Here is an 18,141-nt window from a genome sequence, read left to right as displayed (position 1 = left end):
TGTATATATATATGTGTGTGTGTGTGTGTGTGTGTGTGTGTGTGTGTGTGTGTGTATATATATATATATATATATGTGTGTGTGTGTGTGTGTGTGTGTGTGTGTGTACACTAAATTTTCAAACAACTTAGATTGATCTAGTAGTATACCTGGTATAGTTAAACTTGCTAATTTACATACTGTTGCAATTCAGTTGTTTTATCCATGCAGATTCTGTGTGAAGTTGCTGCCAATAGGTGTCTTCCTTTTTGTAAATCTGCTTTCCACCCCCTGTTGCAAAGTTGGGCTGCAGAATGTTGGGTTTGTCGCTTCACTGCCTGTTCATATAAGCATATGGAGAGGGGAGGAAGGAGCAGAGTGAGTCAGCATACAAGTCTATGGAGGGGTGAGCAGGGGAGAAAGCAGAAGCAGGGTGAGAGACACTTGTTGCTACTAGGATTTCTATGTCACCTCATTGCTGGAATCTCAGATACACTGGTATTTACTGCGGTATAATCTCCTCCATCCTGCTGCTTATATATATATATATTTATATTTATATTTTAGAAGAGGAGAATCCTTCTAGTTTATCTATCTGTGCAGTGTGTATAAGACACTAGGCCGTTAGACTCCACTCACTAGCTCAGAGACAACTGAGAATTAGAGATAGTGCCTGCAGAGGGGAGAACTGCTAAAAAGAATAAGTAACATACAAGTCATGTAATGGCCAGAAATAGTGTTATTCCTCACTTGCATACAAATGACCGCATATTCTGAAACGTTAGAGCGAATAAAGCGTACCTAACGCCATGTTCACGGATACCTTCCATTCTGAGCTGTTTAGTCCTTGTTCACACAGAGTTTTTTTGCAGGAGGAAAATTCTGCCTCAAAATTCCGTTTGGGATTTTGAGGCAGATTTTGTCCTTCCTGCACGGCGTTTGCCACGTTTTTCGCCAGCGGCCATTGAGTGGTACGGGCAAAAAACTCCTCAAAATACGCTTTCTCTGCCTCCCATTGATGTCAATGGGAGGTCAGAGACGTAAACGTGCGAAGGTAGGGCATGTTCCTTCTTTCTCGCGCGAGGCGGTTTTATTGATGGGAGGCATTTTCGGACGAGTTTTGCGGAGCGGTTTCCGCTTCAAAAAGCTTGTCAAAATACTCCGTGTGAACAGGGCCTTACACACTGACTTAAATGCTAAAATTACAGAAGATTGCTTCTATTTTTTCTTAACTGGGTAAAATATTTTGCCCAACAAAAAAAACTGGTGCCAACTGATGACATTTGTTATCCACAAAACCCATGTGAAATCAAACTGCAAGTTTTCTTTAAATCGCTCTAAAACACTGGTGTGATCAGAGTCTTGCAATATGCTTGCCTCTTTGCAACTTCTTCCCCTGTATATGCTCAAGAGAAAAAGCTTGTTGCCTCCATCTCCGCTCTATCTTGTAATAAGTCGTGCATGTATGTCGCTTGCTCGTGATCAGGATGTGTTTTGAGCTGTTTGATGTAAACTATAATATTTCCATTCATTGAATGCTCTAAGGCCCCATGCACACAATCGTAATTTTGATCTGCAGTTATGGATCCAGAGTTGCGGATCAAAATACTGATCCATTCATTTCTATGGCGCACAGACACCTTCCTATATATTTTCGGTAAGGTGTCTGGGCCGTAGAAAGGATCTGCAAAAAAAAAATAGGACATGTCCTATTTTTTTAATTTACGGACTGCTCTCCTATACTTTATAATGGTAACATATCCCGCAAATGCAGGTGACAGTCCGTGGCCGTAATCACGTACCGCGATTATGGCTACGGTCGTATGCAGGGGGCCTTATTTAAAAAGAAATCCATATTAATAGTTATTGATGCCATGTTTTGCTTAGAGCGGTTCTTGAACTTTGTTAGAGGATTTACCAATTGTAAGGAAGCTGTAATGATGGGGATAGGGAAACAGACAAGTGAGCCCTAATCTACCCGCCACTCAGTCCCTGCCTACTTGCAACGACCCGCCCTAGGCGACGGGGTACATTTGGGAGACGGACCCTACACTCAATAGGTGCATAACAGACAAACGGACAAGGGTACAAAGAAGCAAGGGAAATGGGGAAGTTGCCCACGGAACACCGTGAGCAACAAGCGAGGTGAACGAGCCGAGTCAAACCAGGAGATGAGCGAGGTACAAATACGCAGAGCAGAAGAGTGGTCAGAAAATCCAAGGTCAAACACAAGAAGAGGATAAGTAGTTCAAGAAGCTGCAGCAGGGTCAGGAAACCAACAGAGAAGAATCACAAGTAAGGAGGAACAGGAAAGGCAGGTATAAATAGACAGAGGGCAGGAGCTAGCTGAGTCTGGCCAGGCTGTGATAGGCTTTCCCACTCCTAAGCCTGCCATCCTGAGTGGTGGAAGATGGAGTCAATCTCACAGACATAGAAGCAGGTGCAGACTGATTACCTATGGGCGTTGACACAGAAGCTGTGCCTGGCAGATCCTTTACAGAAGCACTGGCTAAAAAGGCTTGTGTATGAGAAGAACTTCACTTTCTATTTACTAATTTTGTGATTGATCCAAGACCGATAATCTGACTATCCCATCAAAATTGCTGTCTGACTAGCATCTCTGAGGTAATAACATTCATTTGTATGATAATACTTTGACAAGTCTGTAGGCATTCCTATAATGGGATACATGAGTTATATATGATCTTGTTTGTCCCACTATTAATGATAAACTTCTTTACCATGTCCCTCAGGTGCCGCCATGCTGCCATCGCATCATATTTTGGTGACGAGAAGCCACTGTGTAACAAGTCTTGTGACTGCTGTAAGAATCCACGAGTAGTAAAGCAACAGATTGAACATTTGGAAGGTTTGCAGTTGAATGGAAGAAGTAGAACCTGCATCCAACAGCCTAGTGCTCCCCATGGACCATATGGATATGACTCAGATCTTTATGATGGCGGCAGAAAAGGGTATGGGTTTGCCAGGTGAGGTTCGGGAGAAAAGTAAGCTGGACAACTGTTTAATACTTTGTCAGATGTGTGGGTGATACAGAGTTGTATATTGCATCTATTAGACCAGTTTTCCCTAACCAATTGCTCGTACCACACGTGCAAGTGGCTCCACTCTGCTCTTTGCTAACGTGAATATTATTGTGTATCATTACACCAGGTACCTCATAGCATTAATGAAACTTGGTATCAGGGCCAAAAGTGTATCATTGCCACTTGGCTCCTTGGTCAAGACTTTGCACACTATTCACACTGACGTCATGACTTCCATTTTTACAGGAGCCATGACTGATATGATGGAGACGTTATGTTAGGGGTCGTGACTGATATTTATTGCCCGGATTCTGTAGTTTTTAGAAATATCCCACATGTGGCCCTAGTGTGCTAATTCACTGAAACACAGACCTCCGAAGCAAAGGAGCACCTAGGGGATTTTGGGGTCTCCTTTTTATTAGAATATATTTTAGGCACCATGTCAGGTTTGAAGAGGTCCTGTCATGCCAAAACAGTTGAAACACCCCCAAAAAGACACCATTTGGCAAACTACACCCCTCAAGGAATTTATCAAGGGGTAGAGTGGGCATTTTGACGCCACTTTTTTTTTTTTGCTGAATTTAGTGGAATGAAGCTGTGAAAATTAAAATCTACATTTTTTTCCAATAAAAATAAGAAATTTTCTATTTTTACAAGGCATAAAGGAGAAAAAGCACCCCAATATTTGAAAAGCAATTTCTCCCGATTACGGCAATACTCCATAAGTGGTGATAAACTGCTGCATGGACACACGGCAGGGGTCAAAAAGAAAGGGTCACCATTTGGATCTGCTTTATGAGCGATTTTTAGCTTTATGCTAATGAGTTTCTTAATGCCCAAGTGGGCGTGTTTTACTTTAGACCAAGTGGGTGTTGTACAGAGGAGTGTATGACGCTGACCAATCGGCATCATGCACTCCTCTCCATTCATTTAGACAGCAGAATCGCGTTCTTACTAGGACATGATCTGCAGCCACATACACAGCGATTCTGCTTGATTAACATTAATCCAGTGTCCTGATAATGAATACACATGACCATCCAGCCTGGACGTCATGTGTATTCAGAATCCTGACACTTCTGAATCTTTTCTGTGAGATTCCAGCAACGGATACGAAATCTCGCGAGATTACGGAAGTAAACGAGATTTCGTATCCGTTGCTGGAATCTCACAGAAAAGATTCAGAAGTGTCAGGATTCTGAGTACACATGACGTCCAGGCTGGATGGTCATGTGTATTCATTATCAGGACACTGCAGTAACGTTAATCAAGCAGAATCGCTGTGTATGTGGCTGCAAATCATGTTCTAGTAAGAACGCGATTCTGCTGTGTAAATGAATGCAGAGGAGTGCATGATGCCGATTGGTCAGCGTCATACACTCCTCTTTACAACGCCCACTTGGTCGAAAGTAAAAATACGCCCACTTGGGCATTAAGAAAGCTCATTAGCATAAACCAAAATCGCTCCTAACATTGTGAAAATAGATCGTTTTTTTAAATAAAAAGCATTACTGTCACCTACATTACAGCGCCCATCTCCTTATATAGGAGATAGGGCACTTATAATGTGGTGACAGAGCCTCTTTAAGTGCAAGAAGTTGATCACTTGCAAAAGCAATCGATTTCCCCTTTGCCAGGGAGAAGTAGTGGTGGTAATCCTTTGCGGTTTCTGCGAACCGTCGCACAGGCCCCTGTTTTGTCAGCGTGAAGACTTTTGAAAAGTGGCACGCTAGAATAAAAATTGTCAGTCTATACTCTGTAGCCTTTTTGAAGGAACGGCTGCATAAGGTCATAGACTATATTTCCACTAGCACCAAGGTTTTGTGGGCATCCTGGGGGATTTATTTCACGGTCTCTGCCCTCATATATATTGAAGTCGCATGTGTAACCGGTCATACTCTCACATATTTTATATAGCTTTACGCCATATCTCGCTTTCTTTGATGGTATGTACTGCCTAAAATACGATCGCCCATTAAAATTTACAAGGGATTCATCCACACTCAAGTTCACGTCAGGGGTGTAGGATTTTAGAAATTAATCTTTTAGCGCAGTAATAAAGGGCCTCCGCTTGTGAAGGTGATCGTTCCCAGGATCACTTCTTGGGAGGCTTTCTAAATTGTTACTAAAATGCAGGAAACGGATTAATGCCTCATACCTGCTTCGGGACATTATTGACGGAAAAACTGGGGTTTGATGAATAGGACTTGCTGCCCAGTAAGAACGGGTGGAGTTTTTTTTACAATGCCCATATTCAGAATGAGCCCTAAAAAATGTTTTATCTCGCAGACATTGGTAGGATCCCAGACCCTTGCATAACCACATGCAGGCTTTTCCGTCAATAACTGCCTCGCATTAAGGTTCGTCTGGTCCACAATTAATTGCAAAAGCTCATCCGTAAAAAAAATATGAAAAAAAATTAGTGTGCCAAAATTCGTGGTGTCTATGTTTATGCCTGGAGTTGACATAAATTGGGGCACCTGAGGGATAAAGTTTGGGATAAAATTGGCGGTACTATAGGATTACTAGTTTCCGCATGTGTGGCTCTGGCAATAGTGGCATCTTCCATAGGGGGAGTTGTTGGTTAAGCGTCCGAAGTAGTACTGGTAGTGTCATCATAACATATTTCTGCTTCTGAAGCAGTTCCTGTGTCACTGCCTGAATCAGGGCACAAAATAGCATAAGCTTGCTCTGCGCTGTAAAGTTTGCCCGCCATTCTAATACGTATCCTCTAATAACAGTTTTTTTAACTAAATTGTTTTTTCATCATTTTTTTTAAATTAAATTTACTAGAAAAATGGAAATAAACACAAAAAAAACAGGGGGGGGGGGGGGTTTATTACAATGTAATATAATGTATTTTTTGTGTTTTTCATTGTTTATAACTGTTCTCTCCACAGGTCTCTGTCTCTCCTCTCACAAAACCACAACTGAGGGGAGAGGCGGAGAGCAGAGGAGAGAGCCCGCTGTTTACATTCAACGGGTGGTGATCGCTGTGATAGGGTGTTCACAGCGATCACCTCCTCCTATCAGAGGGTGCCCTAACGTTGTCTCCAAGCCCCCAGCTGTCACCTAACAGCTGGGATCTGGAGATATCCGCGCTGCTTGCAGCGCGATCTCGTTCTAAATCGCTGCCGTGAAAAGGTGGCGCTCTAGAATAAGGCCCACAAATGACCGCCTCGAAAAGGCGTATCGGTGGTCATTAAGGGGTTAACATTGGTTTCTTGTACCATACTACTATATGTCTTGTGCAGGTGTGATGAGGATTCTGATGAAGGAAATGAGGATTCTAATGACAATCGCAAGCGACAATGGAACAGCTTTTACCAGACGCAGATGAAATTTAGGAAGGTAAGAGGGAAACCTTTCCCAAACCACAGTAATGAGCATTTAAATTTTATTTTATTGTTTTTGTTTTTATTCTTCACAGAGCAAAGAGCTGGAAGAATTTATTCAGCCAAGTAAGTCGATATATCTTAAATACTTCATATTGATGCATTAAATGGAAAGCAACGGTTCCGTTAGAATTACCATTGATTTCAATGATACATTCTTTGGATCAGTTGATTTCCATTTGTCTCAGTTCGCTAGGTTTCCATTTTTGAATGGAAGCAAAAGTTCTGCAGACTGCACTTTTGTTTCCGTTAAAAAAAAACAACAACGGGGGGCGTGGCCAGCTATGGGAGAGTGAAGACGTGCTCTCTCCAGCTCCTCTCTTAGCGTTCCCGAAATCGGCTGACATCCGCTCCCAGCTATGGGGAAGAATTCAAAAAAAACGAAGGCAGCAGCCCCTACATGCCCCTCATCGCCCCAGCGCGATATCGGGGATTATTTTGGGCGACAGCCCCAGATGCAGCTGCGACGCGGGCCGAGGCCGGTGGTCAAGATGGCCGCCCGACCTCTCCATCCCCAACGGACCAGTACACAGGGGTGCCGGAGATGGCAGCAGGACACGTCCACTCACCCTCTGAGGTGCAGATCTTGAAGGTCCCCGGTCCTCTGTCTCCTTCCCGGGCTGTGATGTATCCTGCGGCACGGCCGACAGCGCCTGCCGATCTCCAAGATGGCCGCCGGGACCATGAGGCGTGCGGATGCGGGCCTGCTCTGGAGAGCACGGCCCTCCTTTCAGCTGCTCCGGAAGAGAGTGTGCCAACACAGAAGGTACCGGACCCAGAGGCACCAGATCCCCGGTCTAGCTGGGAGGCATTAGAGGCCCCTGTAGCGGCGGACGCCGTTCCCCTGTCACAGGACCATGTGGCCTCTCAAGATGGCGGCCGGCTTTCTCCGGAGGGCCTGCGCATGCCAGGACACCACCCTCCCCCGTCACTGCTCTCATGGCCTGCGGGCCCTCTCCTTCCGAGACCTGACAGCGGCCTACTACCATCCCCGGGAGTGAGAGACACCACACCTGCCCTGCCTGCAGTGCTGCAGTTGGAGGAGCTAGCTAGGAGGCACAGTAAGTACCGAGGCCCTGAGCCTCCCATCACCCAGCTCACCTCACACGCTGTGGGACTGATAGCTCCAGATCTTCCCCTCCCACCCAGGGACCCTGGGCTGGTGGGGGCCTCTCCCTCTTGGTCCTCTGGCTCCGCATGGCACAGCTTCCCCAATGCCCCAACAACCATAGCCTCGACCCTGCCTATGGGAGCTCCCCAGCACCCTGGGGCTATGCCTGCACTACCTGCAAGTGGCCAAGGTACTCAATTGCACCCACTCCCGTCGCCTGAAATGGACACCCCAGCCAGTAGGGGATTAAGTTTTACTGACCCGTCGTCTGGATCTATATGTGAAAATCGGCCGGCGACTCTCTCAGATATTCGCCAGCTTGTTCAATTGTTGCCTACTAGGGCTGATATGACGTCCTTTGCCAGACAGATCGTTGAAGAATGCAAGCTGGAGTTTACACAGTTTCGTGCTGAACTTTCCTCACTTTCTACGAGGGTGGACACTCTTACGCAGGACCGGGTGGCTGATAATGCCACTATTGCAGATATCCAATCCACTATTCAGCAGCACTCAGCTCAGTTGTTCACTTTGCAGCAGCACCTTGATGATATTGAAAACCGTAATAGGAGGAACAACCTACGTGTTCGAGGATTGCCCGAATCTGTTCCTGCGTCTGAGCTGTTTTCGACTCTCTCCACCATCTTCAATACTTTACTAGGCCGTCCGCCGAATACCCATATAGAGATCGACCGGGCACATAGAGCTCTCCGCCCTGTAAGTGTTGATGATCCTCGGCTGAGGGATGTCATCTGCCGAATCCATTTTTACGCAATCAAGGACTCTATCCTCCAAAAAATCCGACGGCAGCCCATCATTCTCCACCAAGGCACGCAGTTGCGTATTTTGCCGGATTTATCTCGACACACGCTGGCGCAAAGAGCTGCTCTCAAACCCCTGCTGGAGGTGCTCCGGAACCGGGACATCATCTACAGGTGGGGCTTCCCGTTTGCCCTGATGGTTCGACAGGAGGGCCGTACCTATACTGTGCGATCCCCGGCCGACCTGCCTGGTTTCTTGCGGGACTTGAACCTTCCTCATGTCGCATTACCGGAGTGGCCCTCGTTGTTATCCTCTGCTGGCGGGGGATCGCGGGGGAGACGCCCGTTCTCTGGGCCCCTAGCCGTGGCGGAGGGTCGTCCTCCGCGTGGACCTCGCAGACGATCTAGACGCCGACAAGAACGTGACCCTACTCCACCCATGGAGACCGCCCGTTCGGCATGATGACCCGGACTGTCGCTCCTGGAATTCCTCCTTTTACTTACTTACTTGATGTCTGATCTTAAGATTGCTTGTTGCTCTGAGTATTACCTTCAGATGCCTTCCAATGTCTTCCTCTCTCGTTATTTAAAGTGTGCAAATGATGTTAAGCTGTTAATACTTATATTATTGTACGCTAGGGAGTGCGGATAACTCTTATGCATAGTTGTCACCTTCCCCCTGTAGGTTTTGGACCGAATTTTTGGTCTTCCGCAATTGTGCGCTTAGTTTGTGCGGCAGTTGTTTTCGTACTGCCTTTTTTGTTTGATTTTATGTCTGTGTTTTTCTCTAATGCTCTGTTCTTTACTCCTAGCTTGTTTCCCTCCTCTGCTTCCCTCCTGGTGATCCTGGACTCCGATCCTTCGTGCGCTACCCGGCATACCTCAGTGAGCCGTTTAGTCTGCATCCATGGCTGACCTTAATATTGCCTCCTTCAACGTGAAGGGGCTGAATGTTCCTGAAAAGCGGGCGCAAATTTTACACCATCTACACAAGCGTAAGGTACACATCGCATGCTTCCAGGAGACACATTTTAAGGAGGGACACGCCCCTACTATCAAGCACAAACACTACACTACGTGGCATTTCAGTAATAATCCCCTTTCCAGATCGTGTGGAGTTGCCATAGCCCTCCACAAGTCTCTCCCCCATCAGGTTGTCAATCTTGTTGTGGATACCGAGGCGAGATACCTCATCTTAGTGCTTAATATTGGTGGGAGGGAATTCACGGTTATTAACGCTTATGCTCCTAACCAGGGTCAGGTGCCCTTCATTCTTCAACTTATAGAAACCGCCCTTCCGGTGGTCCGGGGGACTGTGGTGCTGTGCGGAGACTTTAACCTTACTCTGGATCCGACGGTGGATAATTCTACTGGTCGTTCTAGTGTTGCATACGGTGCTATTAGGCGGGCGAGGCGAGCTCTCCTACAACTTCAACTGTGTGATGCATGGCGCATTCAACATCCCACGGATAAGGATTATAGTTTTTACTCCCATCCGCATGGCACCTACAGTCGCTTGGACTACATTTTCCTTCAGCAACATGCTCTCCCCTGGGTAGCCTCTACGTCCATTGGCAGTATCCTGTGGTCTGACCATGCCCCGGTATATTGTACTTTACATCTCCCCTTCATCACTAAAGGCCCCTGGACTTGGAGACTGAATGAGTCCCTGCTCCTGGATGGGGTGTGCCATGCTGATTTGCTTCAAACTGTGGAACATTTCACACTTGATCATGCCCAGGATGACACGTCCCCCTTGGTTCGTTGGGAAGCCCTTAAATGCGTTCTCAGGGGGGTCCTTATAAAACACGGGGCGCGCCTTAAAAGAGAAAGGGCCCACTCCCTTAAAATTGCTCTCCAAAAAATTAGCGCTCTTGAACTGGCTCACAAACGTGCGCTGTCTCTTCCGATTTTATGGGAGTTACAGGTTGCCCGACAGGACGCCAGACGGCTGTTGGACTCTGCCCAGCAGCGCGCTCTTCAAGTCTGTCGCAGTAAATTCTACGAGTTTGGCAATAAGAGCGGACGTATGTTGGCCAGAGCTTTAAAAACCAGAATTGCCCAGTCACACATCCCAAATACTAAGGCCCCTTCTGGCCAAGTTGTTCACACGACCCCTGAGATAGCGGAATGCTTCCATAGCTTTTTCTCTGAGCTTTACAACCTTAACCCTCCCACCCCCGCCCCCTCCCATCCGCCGGGACGGGACTCTTTCTCATCTCCCTTCACACCGTTGTCTGGGGAGATAGCTGAGGAACTGGATACGGACTTCACTCCCGCGGAGCTCCTCAGGATTATATCTGATCTTCCTGGGGGAAAGAGTCCTGGCCCGGATGGCTACACTGTCAAGTTCTACAAGGTGTTGGCGGACCGGTTGCTACCGCTTCTGTTGTCAGCTTTCAACTCTATTTCCCCGGAGGTCCTGTTTCCTCCTAGCTCCACCTTGGCTCATGTCGCGGTTATCCCTAAGCCGGGTAAGGACCCTCAACTCTGCTCCAGTTATCGTCCCATCTCCCTGCTCAATGTAGACTTAAAAATTTACGCCAAATTGCTCGCCAATAGACTGAATAAATACCTGCCAGATCTAATTCACCCGGACCAGGTGGGGTTTGTGCCTGGTCGGGAGGCCCGTGACAACACCCTTAAAACTTTTGATATCATTCACCACGCCCAGACTAACCGAATCCCGCTCATGATCCTGTCCCTGGATGCTGAAAAGGCGTTCGACAGAATATCGTGGTCTGCCCTTTACCAAACCCTTCGACATGTGGGAATAGGATCATCTTTCTTGGCAAAAATTATGGCATTGTATCGTACACCCTCGGCCCAAATAAAAATAAATGGCTCCCTTTCGGCACCTTTCCCTATTTACAATGGCACACGACAGGGCTGTCCCCTATCCCCCCTGTTGTATGTCCTGGTTATGGAACACCTCATGGCCTCCATTCGGAACAACTCGGATATTAAGGGTATTAACATCGGAGGGAAGGAATACAAGTGCTCGGCATTCGCTGATGACCTATTGGTCTATCTCACAGACCCTCATGTCTCTCTCCCTTCACTGATGTCCGAGCTGTCTCGTTTTGGAACATGGTCTAATTTCAAAATCAATTTCTCTAAGTCTGAGGCGCTAAATGTTTCTCTCCCGGGCCCGTTAGTGTCGCTTCTCCAAAGTAATTTCCCCTTTTCATGGCCCTCTAGAGGTATTACATATTTGGGTGCCCGTATAAATGGGGACCTTACACAATTGTTTACAAATAATTTTATCCCCCTACTGGCCAAGTTTCGCACTGACCTTAATTCCTGGCATAAGACTGAGTTTTCCTGGTTTGGCCGTATTAATATTATTAAGATGACCCTCCTGCCCCGCTTGCTTTATCTCCTGCAGACGATCCCCATCTCTATCCCATCTTCCTATTGGTTGCGGCTTCAGCGATGCTTCGGCTCCTTCATTTGGCCGACTGGTCGCCCACGTCTGAGCCGGGCTCTTCTGACTCGTTCCAGGGGTACGGGTGGGGCTGGTCTGCCGGATTGTCGGCTCTACTATTTGGCATCAAATCACGCACGGGTTTTAGATTTTTTTCATAACCGTGAATCAAAACTATGGGTTCGTTTAGCTCAACAACTATGTCCCAGTACCCTATCATCCCTGCCGTGGATCCTGCCCGGGAATAGACCGACTCAAGCCTCCTTTGTTGTTTACCATACTCTCATGGCGTTGAGGTCCTTAGGGGCTGGAAGTGCGCTTGTAGACCCCCTGGGTCCTTTAACTCCTATCACAGATAATCCAGCCTTTCCTGCTGGTAAGGCTGGTCGCTCCTTCCTAGGCAGGCCGTCCACCAACCCCATGTATTTTGCCCAGGTCCTCTCCGCTTCCTCTCTTCTCCCTCTAACCTCCATCTGCCCCGATGCCGTGCCCCTCACTCGCCATATATATGAGTATGCCCAGTTAAAACATTTTTATGGAGCGGTAAACCGACGCGCACATCTTCACAGGTCGTTGACGGACTTTGAGCGCCTATGTGTCTCCTCCCAGCCCCCTACACATACCATATCCACAATATATAAATTACTCCTTTCGCAGCGTTCCCAACAACTCCCCTCCTTCTGCGGGGCCTGGGAGAGAGAATTACATACTACATTTACTGATACACAATGGAAGCGGTGTTTCTCCCTCTCACAAAAAGCCTCTATAGCCGTTAGGGCCCAGGAAACTAGTTATAAAATTGTCTCTAGATGGTATCGGGTCCCGGCTGCGCTTCATAAATGGTATCCGTCTGTGCCTGATAATTGTTGGCGCTGTGGTGCTATGGGAGGTTCCATGTCTCATGTTTGGTGGAGTTGCCCCTTGTTGAGGAGTTTTTGGGATGCGGTACTTAAATTGATATTGGAGGTTACTGGAGTCTCTGTCCCCAACTCTCCGGAGGCAGCTCTTTTATTCATGTTCCCGATGCCATTACACATTTATAAAAGCTCCCTAACTAGACATCTGCTTCAGGCGGCAAAGTCCGTGATCCCGCGCAGGTGGAAAACGGCAGTGCCCCCAACATTAGATGAGTGGTTTCGGGAAGTTGCCTTGATACAGCGAATGGAACACTTGGTGGCTCACTCCCCGGCAGCTGTGGTAAAATACACGTCTACATGGTCTCCTTGGATAGTGTTTCTTTCTTCGCCTTCCTACCTCACGGCGGTAACCTGAGTCGGCCTATGCCCCTGTGAAATGTACTATGGCTTTTGCGCGCTGCTGATTTTCATTCATAATACGCCAGAACTGGAGTCCAGGATCCCCTTGTCCTCTCCCCTCCCTCCTATCCCTCCCTCTCTTGGGGCCTTTTTCTATACTTTCTCTTCCCCAGTCTAGGGTAATGTGCCTCTTCTTCTCTGTTTGAATTAAGTGGTCTCGCTGTACATTCTGTTGTTATGCCTCTAGGATTACTCATGCTACTGTTGTATACCGACCATTCTTTTTCATGTTGAGATGTGTTGCACATTATTGATTTTCCTTTTGGTGTTTTGTTTGTTTTTGCTTTGGTCCACTGACCTTGTTTGTTTTTATTTAAGGTGTGGAGGCCTTCCCTCCACTATGTTTTGTAAATTTTGTGTTCTGAAACTCAATAAAATTTTGAATAAGAAAAAAAAAAAAAAAAAAACAACAACAACTAGCGAGCGGAGACAAACGGAAAGCAACTCATACAAAAGAATTACCATTGAAATCAATGGTAATTCTAACAGAACCGTTGCTTTCCCTTTAAAGTATCGATCCTCTCTTCCTCTGACGGAAGAGGTAAACTGATAGTAAAGGTAGTGTGAACTTAGCCTTACACATTTTTCACTAAACAGTTGTAACAGGTTGCTGGACGTAATTCTCAATTATGAGTGATCACAGATGTCCATTGATAATGGTGGACACCCACTGACTTCTGTGGAGAACCTGTAATTCATCACTTTGATTCTGAAGTGAAAAACTACTCGGCAGTCTTCATATTTATAAACATATGTCTCAATAGGAAAATGGTTATAAGGGCTAGGTCACCAGCATGTGCGGATTTAGACCTCCCTATTGTCAGAATAGAAACTCCAAAATAATTATGAAAAACACTAAGAACAAAAGGAGTCATGCACTACTGTAATAAAGTTTGCCAATGGCATAGAAAAATAAATTTTATTAGGACAATACAAAATACATAGAGTTAAAAAAGACTACAAATCCGAAGACTGTACACCTCCCAAGTGGCGAAGATGAACCTAAAGGAACCACTCCTTATATTGGCAGCTACAGGAAAAAAAAGCTTATCTGACAGATAATGAAATACCAGCTAGGACTAGGGCAGAAAATACAGTAAAGTAGCACTAGGCATAAAAGCCAAGGTGTGTAAATTTAAGTAAATTGCATCGTACATACAACCAGAGTCATAGAGCTATTGAAGGTAAACATTGTGAGTGGATTTCAATCAGAGCAAAAGGTGCTCACAGAGAATCCCCACAGAGCAGACAGATCTTCACAGAGTTTTATCGCCATGGGAAAGGAGCAAGTAAAAGATGTAAAGCACAGCATAAAGTGTTACTGACCCATGTGGTTCCTGCAATTCAGTATCTTCCCGAGTACGGAGAGACCCCAACGCGCGTTTCGCGTAGATGGCTTTTTCAAAAGGGGTATACTGCACTTTTGTTTCCGTTAAAAAAAAAAACAACAACTAGCGGGCGGAGACAAACGGAAAGCAACTCATACAAAAGAATTACCATTGAAATCAATGGTAATTCTAACAGAACCGTTGCTTTCCCTTTAATGTATCGATCCTCTCTTCCTCTGACGGAAGAGGTTAACTGATAGTAAAGGTAGTGTGAACTTAGCCTTACACATTTTTCACTAAACAGTTGTAACAGGTTGCTGGACGTAGTTCTCAATTATGAGTGATCACAGATGTTCATTGATAATGGTGGACACCCACTGACTTCTGTGGAAAACCTGTAATTCATCACTTTGATTCTGAAGTGAAAAACTACTCAGCAGTCTTCATGTATATAATACCTAATTATCAAAGCCCCTGTTAAATAAGCTTTCCTCCAAAGGACCCACCATCTGAGCTTGGGTTTTTACAGCCTGACAACCCCTCTAGATTACGGTGAACCACGTTTACAGGATACATATGATGTACTATAGATAGGAGGTAGATTTGAGTGTAAAGGACAAAAAGGGAGAAAAAATAGAAATGAGGAAAAAAAAAAATCAAAGTAAGGCCTCATGCACATGACCGTAATTTTTATCTGCAATTACGGATTCGAAATTGCGAATAAAAATACGCATCCATTCATTTCTATGGCCCACGGACACCTTCCCATATATTTATGGGTTTTTTATTTTACAGACCACGCTCCTACACTTTATAATGGGAGCATGGCCCGCAAATGCAGGTGACAGTCCGCGGCCGGCCGTGCCCGTAATCACAGACTGTGCCCACAGCTACTGCCATGTGCTTGAGGCCGAAGGCTGGGGACGCCATTGAAGAAGGTCCCTGCTTTCTAAAAATAAATAAATCGATAAGGTTGATGGAATTTAGCACTAAAATGCTGTATCATTGTATTATACTTCTGTTGAAAATTCAGTTCTAAATCTCGGAAGCCAAGGATATATGGATATGGTGTGTTCCTTTCAAACATGCACGTCCCAGAGACTGTGGATATGCTGTAATGAAAATGTTGTGGTGTTTATTATCAGATATAGGTTTTACTTGTAAGATGCCGTTTATCACAAACCATAAACATACTGGTGCAATTGATTAACTTTTCAGTCTGGAATCTGCAGATGCTGCCTCTGTTTCTAACCCTAATGCACTTTAGAGGTCCCTGCACAAGTTGTATGTAATATTACTAAGAACAGGATCTCTTCACTCACAGACTATTTATTTAACCCCTTCAGGACCAAGCTCATTTTGGCCTTCAGGACCAGCCCCTTTTTATTCAAATCTGACGAGTCACTTTATGTGGTAATAACTTTGGAATGCTTTTACCTATCCAAGTGATTCTGAGATGGTTTTCTCATGACATATTGGACTTTATGTCAGTGGAAGAATGTGGTCGATAAATTCATTGCTTATTTGTGGGAAAAAAACGAAATTTAGAGAAAATTAGCAAAAATTAAGATTTTTCTTAATTTAAATGTATCTGTAAAACAGATAGCAATACCACCCAACATTTTTACAAGGACTAAAGGACAAAAAGCACCCCAATATTTGTAAAGCAATTTCTCCTGAGTACGGCAATACACCATATGTGGTCATAAACTTCTATTTGGACACACGGCAGGGCTTAGAATGGAAGGAGCGCTACTTGGCATGGAGACTTTTCTTGATTGGTTTTTAGGCGCCATGTCGCATTTGCAGAGCTTCTGAGCTACCAGTACTGTAGAAACCCCTGAGAAGTGACTCCATTTTGGAAACTACACCTCTCGGGGCATTAATCTAGGGGTGTAGTGAGCATTTTGATCCCACAGGTGTTTCATAGATTTTATTAGAATTAGTCAGTGAAAATTAAAAATTAAATTTTTCCAAAAATATGTAGTTTTAGCTCCAAATTTTTTGTTTTCACGAGGGGTAATCAGAGAAAAAAAAACACCACACAATTTGTTCATCAATTTCTTCCGAGTATGACAATACCCATGTGTGGCCCTAAACTGCTGTTTGGGCACATGGCAGAGCTCAAAATAGGAGAGCCATTTCGGCTTTTAGAGTGCAGATTTTTCTGGATTGGTGTACGGGCGCCATGTCACATTTGCAGAGCTTTGAGGTACCAGAGTACATTAGAAGCCACAGAGAAGTCCTCAGTTTGCCATAGCAACCACCGGCATCCAAGCTACATCGGCGCAGGGATACCGACAGGCTGGAAACAAACTAGATGCAGCGATCGCTTGATCGCTGCATCTAGGGGGTTAATTGGCAGGGTCGGAGCCTAGCTCCGGTCCCGGCTGTTATAGGGATGTCAGCTGTAAGATACAGCTGACACCCGCTGGTGATGGTGCGGGCTCAGTCTCCGAGCCTGTTCCATCACCATCATGTACAGTTACGTGAGAAGGCGCTAACACATTATACATATGTGTGTGTGTGTATGTGCGTGTCTCTTAATTAGCTTTTTTATGTTCATCAAATAAAGAATATATAAACCTTATAGGCCTCATAAGCCAGTCATACCCACAGGCAATATATACCACCCCTGTGCACTCAAGGTACTAGAGGCACAAGATATAATTAAAAATATAGCTGTTATAAGCATTAAATGCTTTACATATAGGTAAAAAGAACACAAACCTGAAAAATGTGAAATAACACCAAAGGTAATAATGCTAGCTTTTATATATGCCATAATATGCAGCCAATGTTAGTCAAAATTATGTAAAATGCTTAATTCTGTATTAAACCTGTAATGTATATTGCCAATATCTCTAGACATCTACTTTTCTGTATTTCTCTGAGAATAGGTGAGGACTGTCCACTTAAGGATGGAGTTAATGACAAAATACCAAAACTTACGGTTAAGGTAAGAGTTTAGAAAATAGATTTCATTGGACATTATGCTGTATATGTTCCTCTTTATTGGCCTGTATATATCTGAAGCAGATATCCGACTACAGACAATAAACCAATTACATAGTCTTTTTGTGTTTTCTTAATGATAATTTTTATCTAAGGCTTCGTTCCAATCTGCGTTGGAGGCTCCGTTAGGGTCCTGCGTTGCAGATCCGGCCGAGATTACCGGAGACATTGAAATGAATGAGACAGTCGCATGACTGATTTGCGTCCTATTAATGCTTCTGTATCCAAAATTTTACATGTCAAAAGTTGCTGTGTAGAACTAGCTTTAGAGATCGGCACACTATAGTACGTCGAAATACTTATTTGCGGTTCCAATACTTGAACTTGTTAATGAAACACGAAGAAGAAATTCATTAACATATGTCCTTTGCTTTAACCAATTTTGGTCAATATAATTTTTTGCCATGACCCTGAAAGAGTGCTAGGTTTAAAAAGACAAATGTTAATGAACCCCTTCAGGACACACCCTGTTTTGGCCTTGTGGCCACAGCCGATTTTTTTCAAATCTAACCTGTTACTTTATGGTAGCAGTGTGGTGGGAAGTCCCAAAAATCAGCCCTACAAACGGCTTTTAAAAAGATGTGAAATTGGTTCCTTGGTGCCGCATGGCAATGAAGCAAACAATATAATAACTTGAAAGTTCGTTAATGATTTGGATGGATACAAGCGACGCATTTCGGAGCCAGACCGACTCCTTCCTCAGGCAGTATCACAGAGTATGCCATGCATAAACTGCTGTTTGTATAGACGGCAGAAGCTCTTGGTTTT

At 45.0% G+C, this 18,141-nt stretch overlaps 1 protein-coding gene across 4 annotated transcripts in view; it reads left to right on the top strand.

The window, feature by feature from the left end:
• The window catches only part of RECQL5 (RecQ like helicase 5), a 123,082-nt gene that overhangs the window by 89,390 nt on the left and 15,551 nt on the right, over nucleotides 1-18,141 (top strand). For all 4 annotated transcript variants that reach the window (XM_075846045.1, XM_075846046.1, XM_075846047.1 and 1 more), the window contains exons 9-12: nucleotides 2,733-2,966; nucleotides 6,278-6,374; nucleotides 6,454-6,484; nucleotides 17,259-17,317. In XM_075846045.1, coding sequence (XP_075702160.1) covers nucleotides 2,733-2,966; nucleotides 6,278-6,374; nucleotides 6,454-6,484; nucleotides 17,259-17,317 — 421 coding nt within the window. The remainder of the gene's footprint in view (nucleotides 1-2,732; nucleotides 2,967-6,277; nucleotides 6,375-6,453; nucleotides 6,485-17,258; nucleotides 17,318-18,141) is intronic.

This window comes from Rhinoderma darwinii, chromosome 13, assembly GCF_050947455.1.
Source record: "Rhinoderma darwinii isolate aRhiDar2 chromosome 13, aRhiDar2.hap1, whole genome shotgun sequence".
Lineage (NCBI taxonomy): Eukaryota > Metazoa > Chordata > Amphibia > Anura > Rhinodermatidae > Rhinoderma > Rhinoderma darwinii.
Note: the sequence above shows the minus strand (reverse complement) of the source record. Positions and strands in the feature narration are given on the sequence as shown.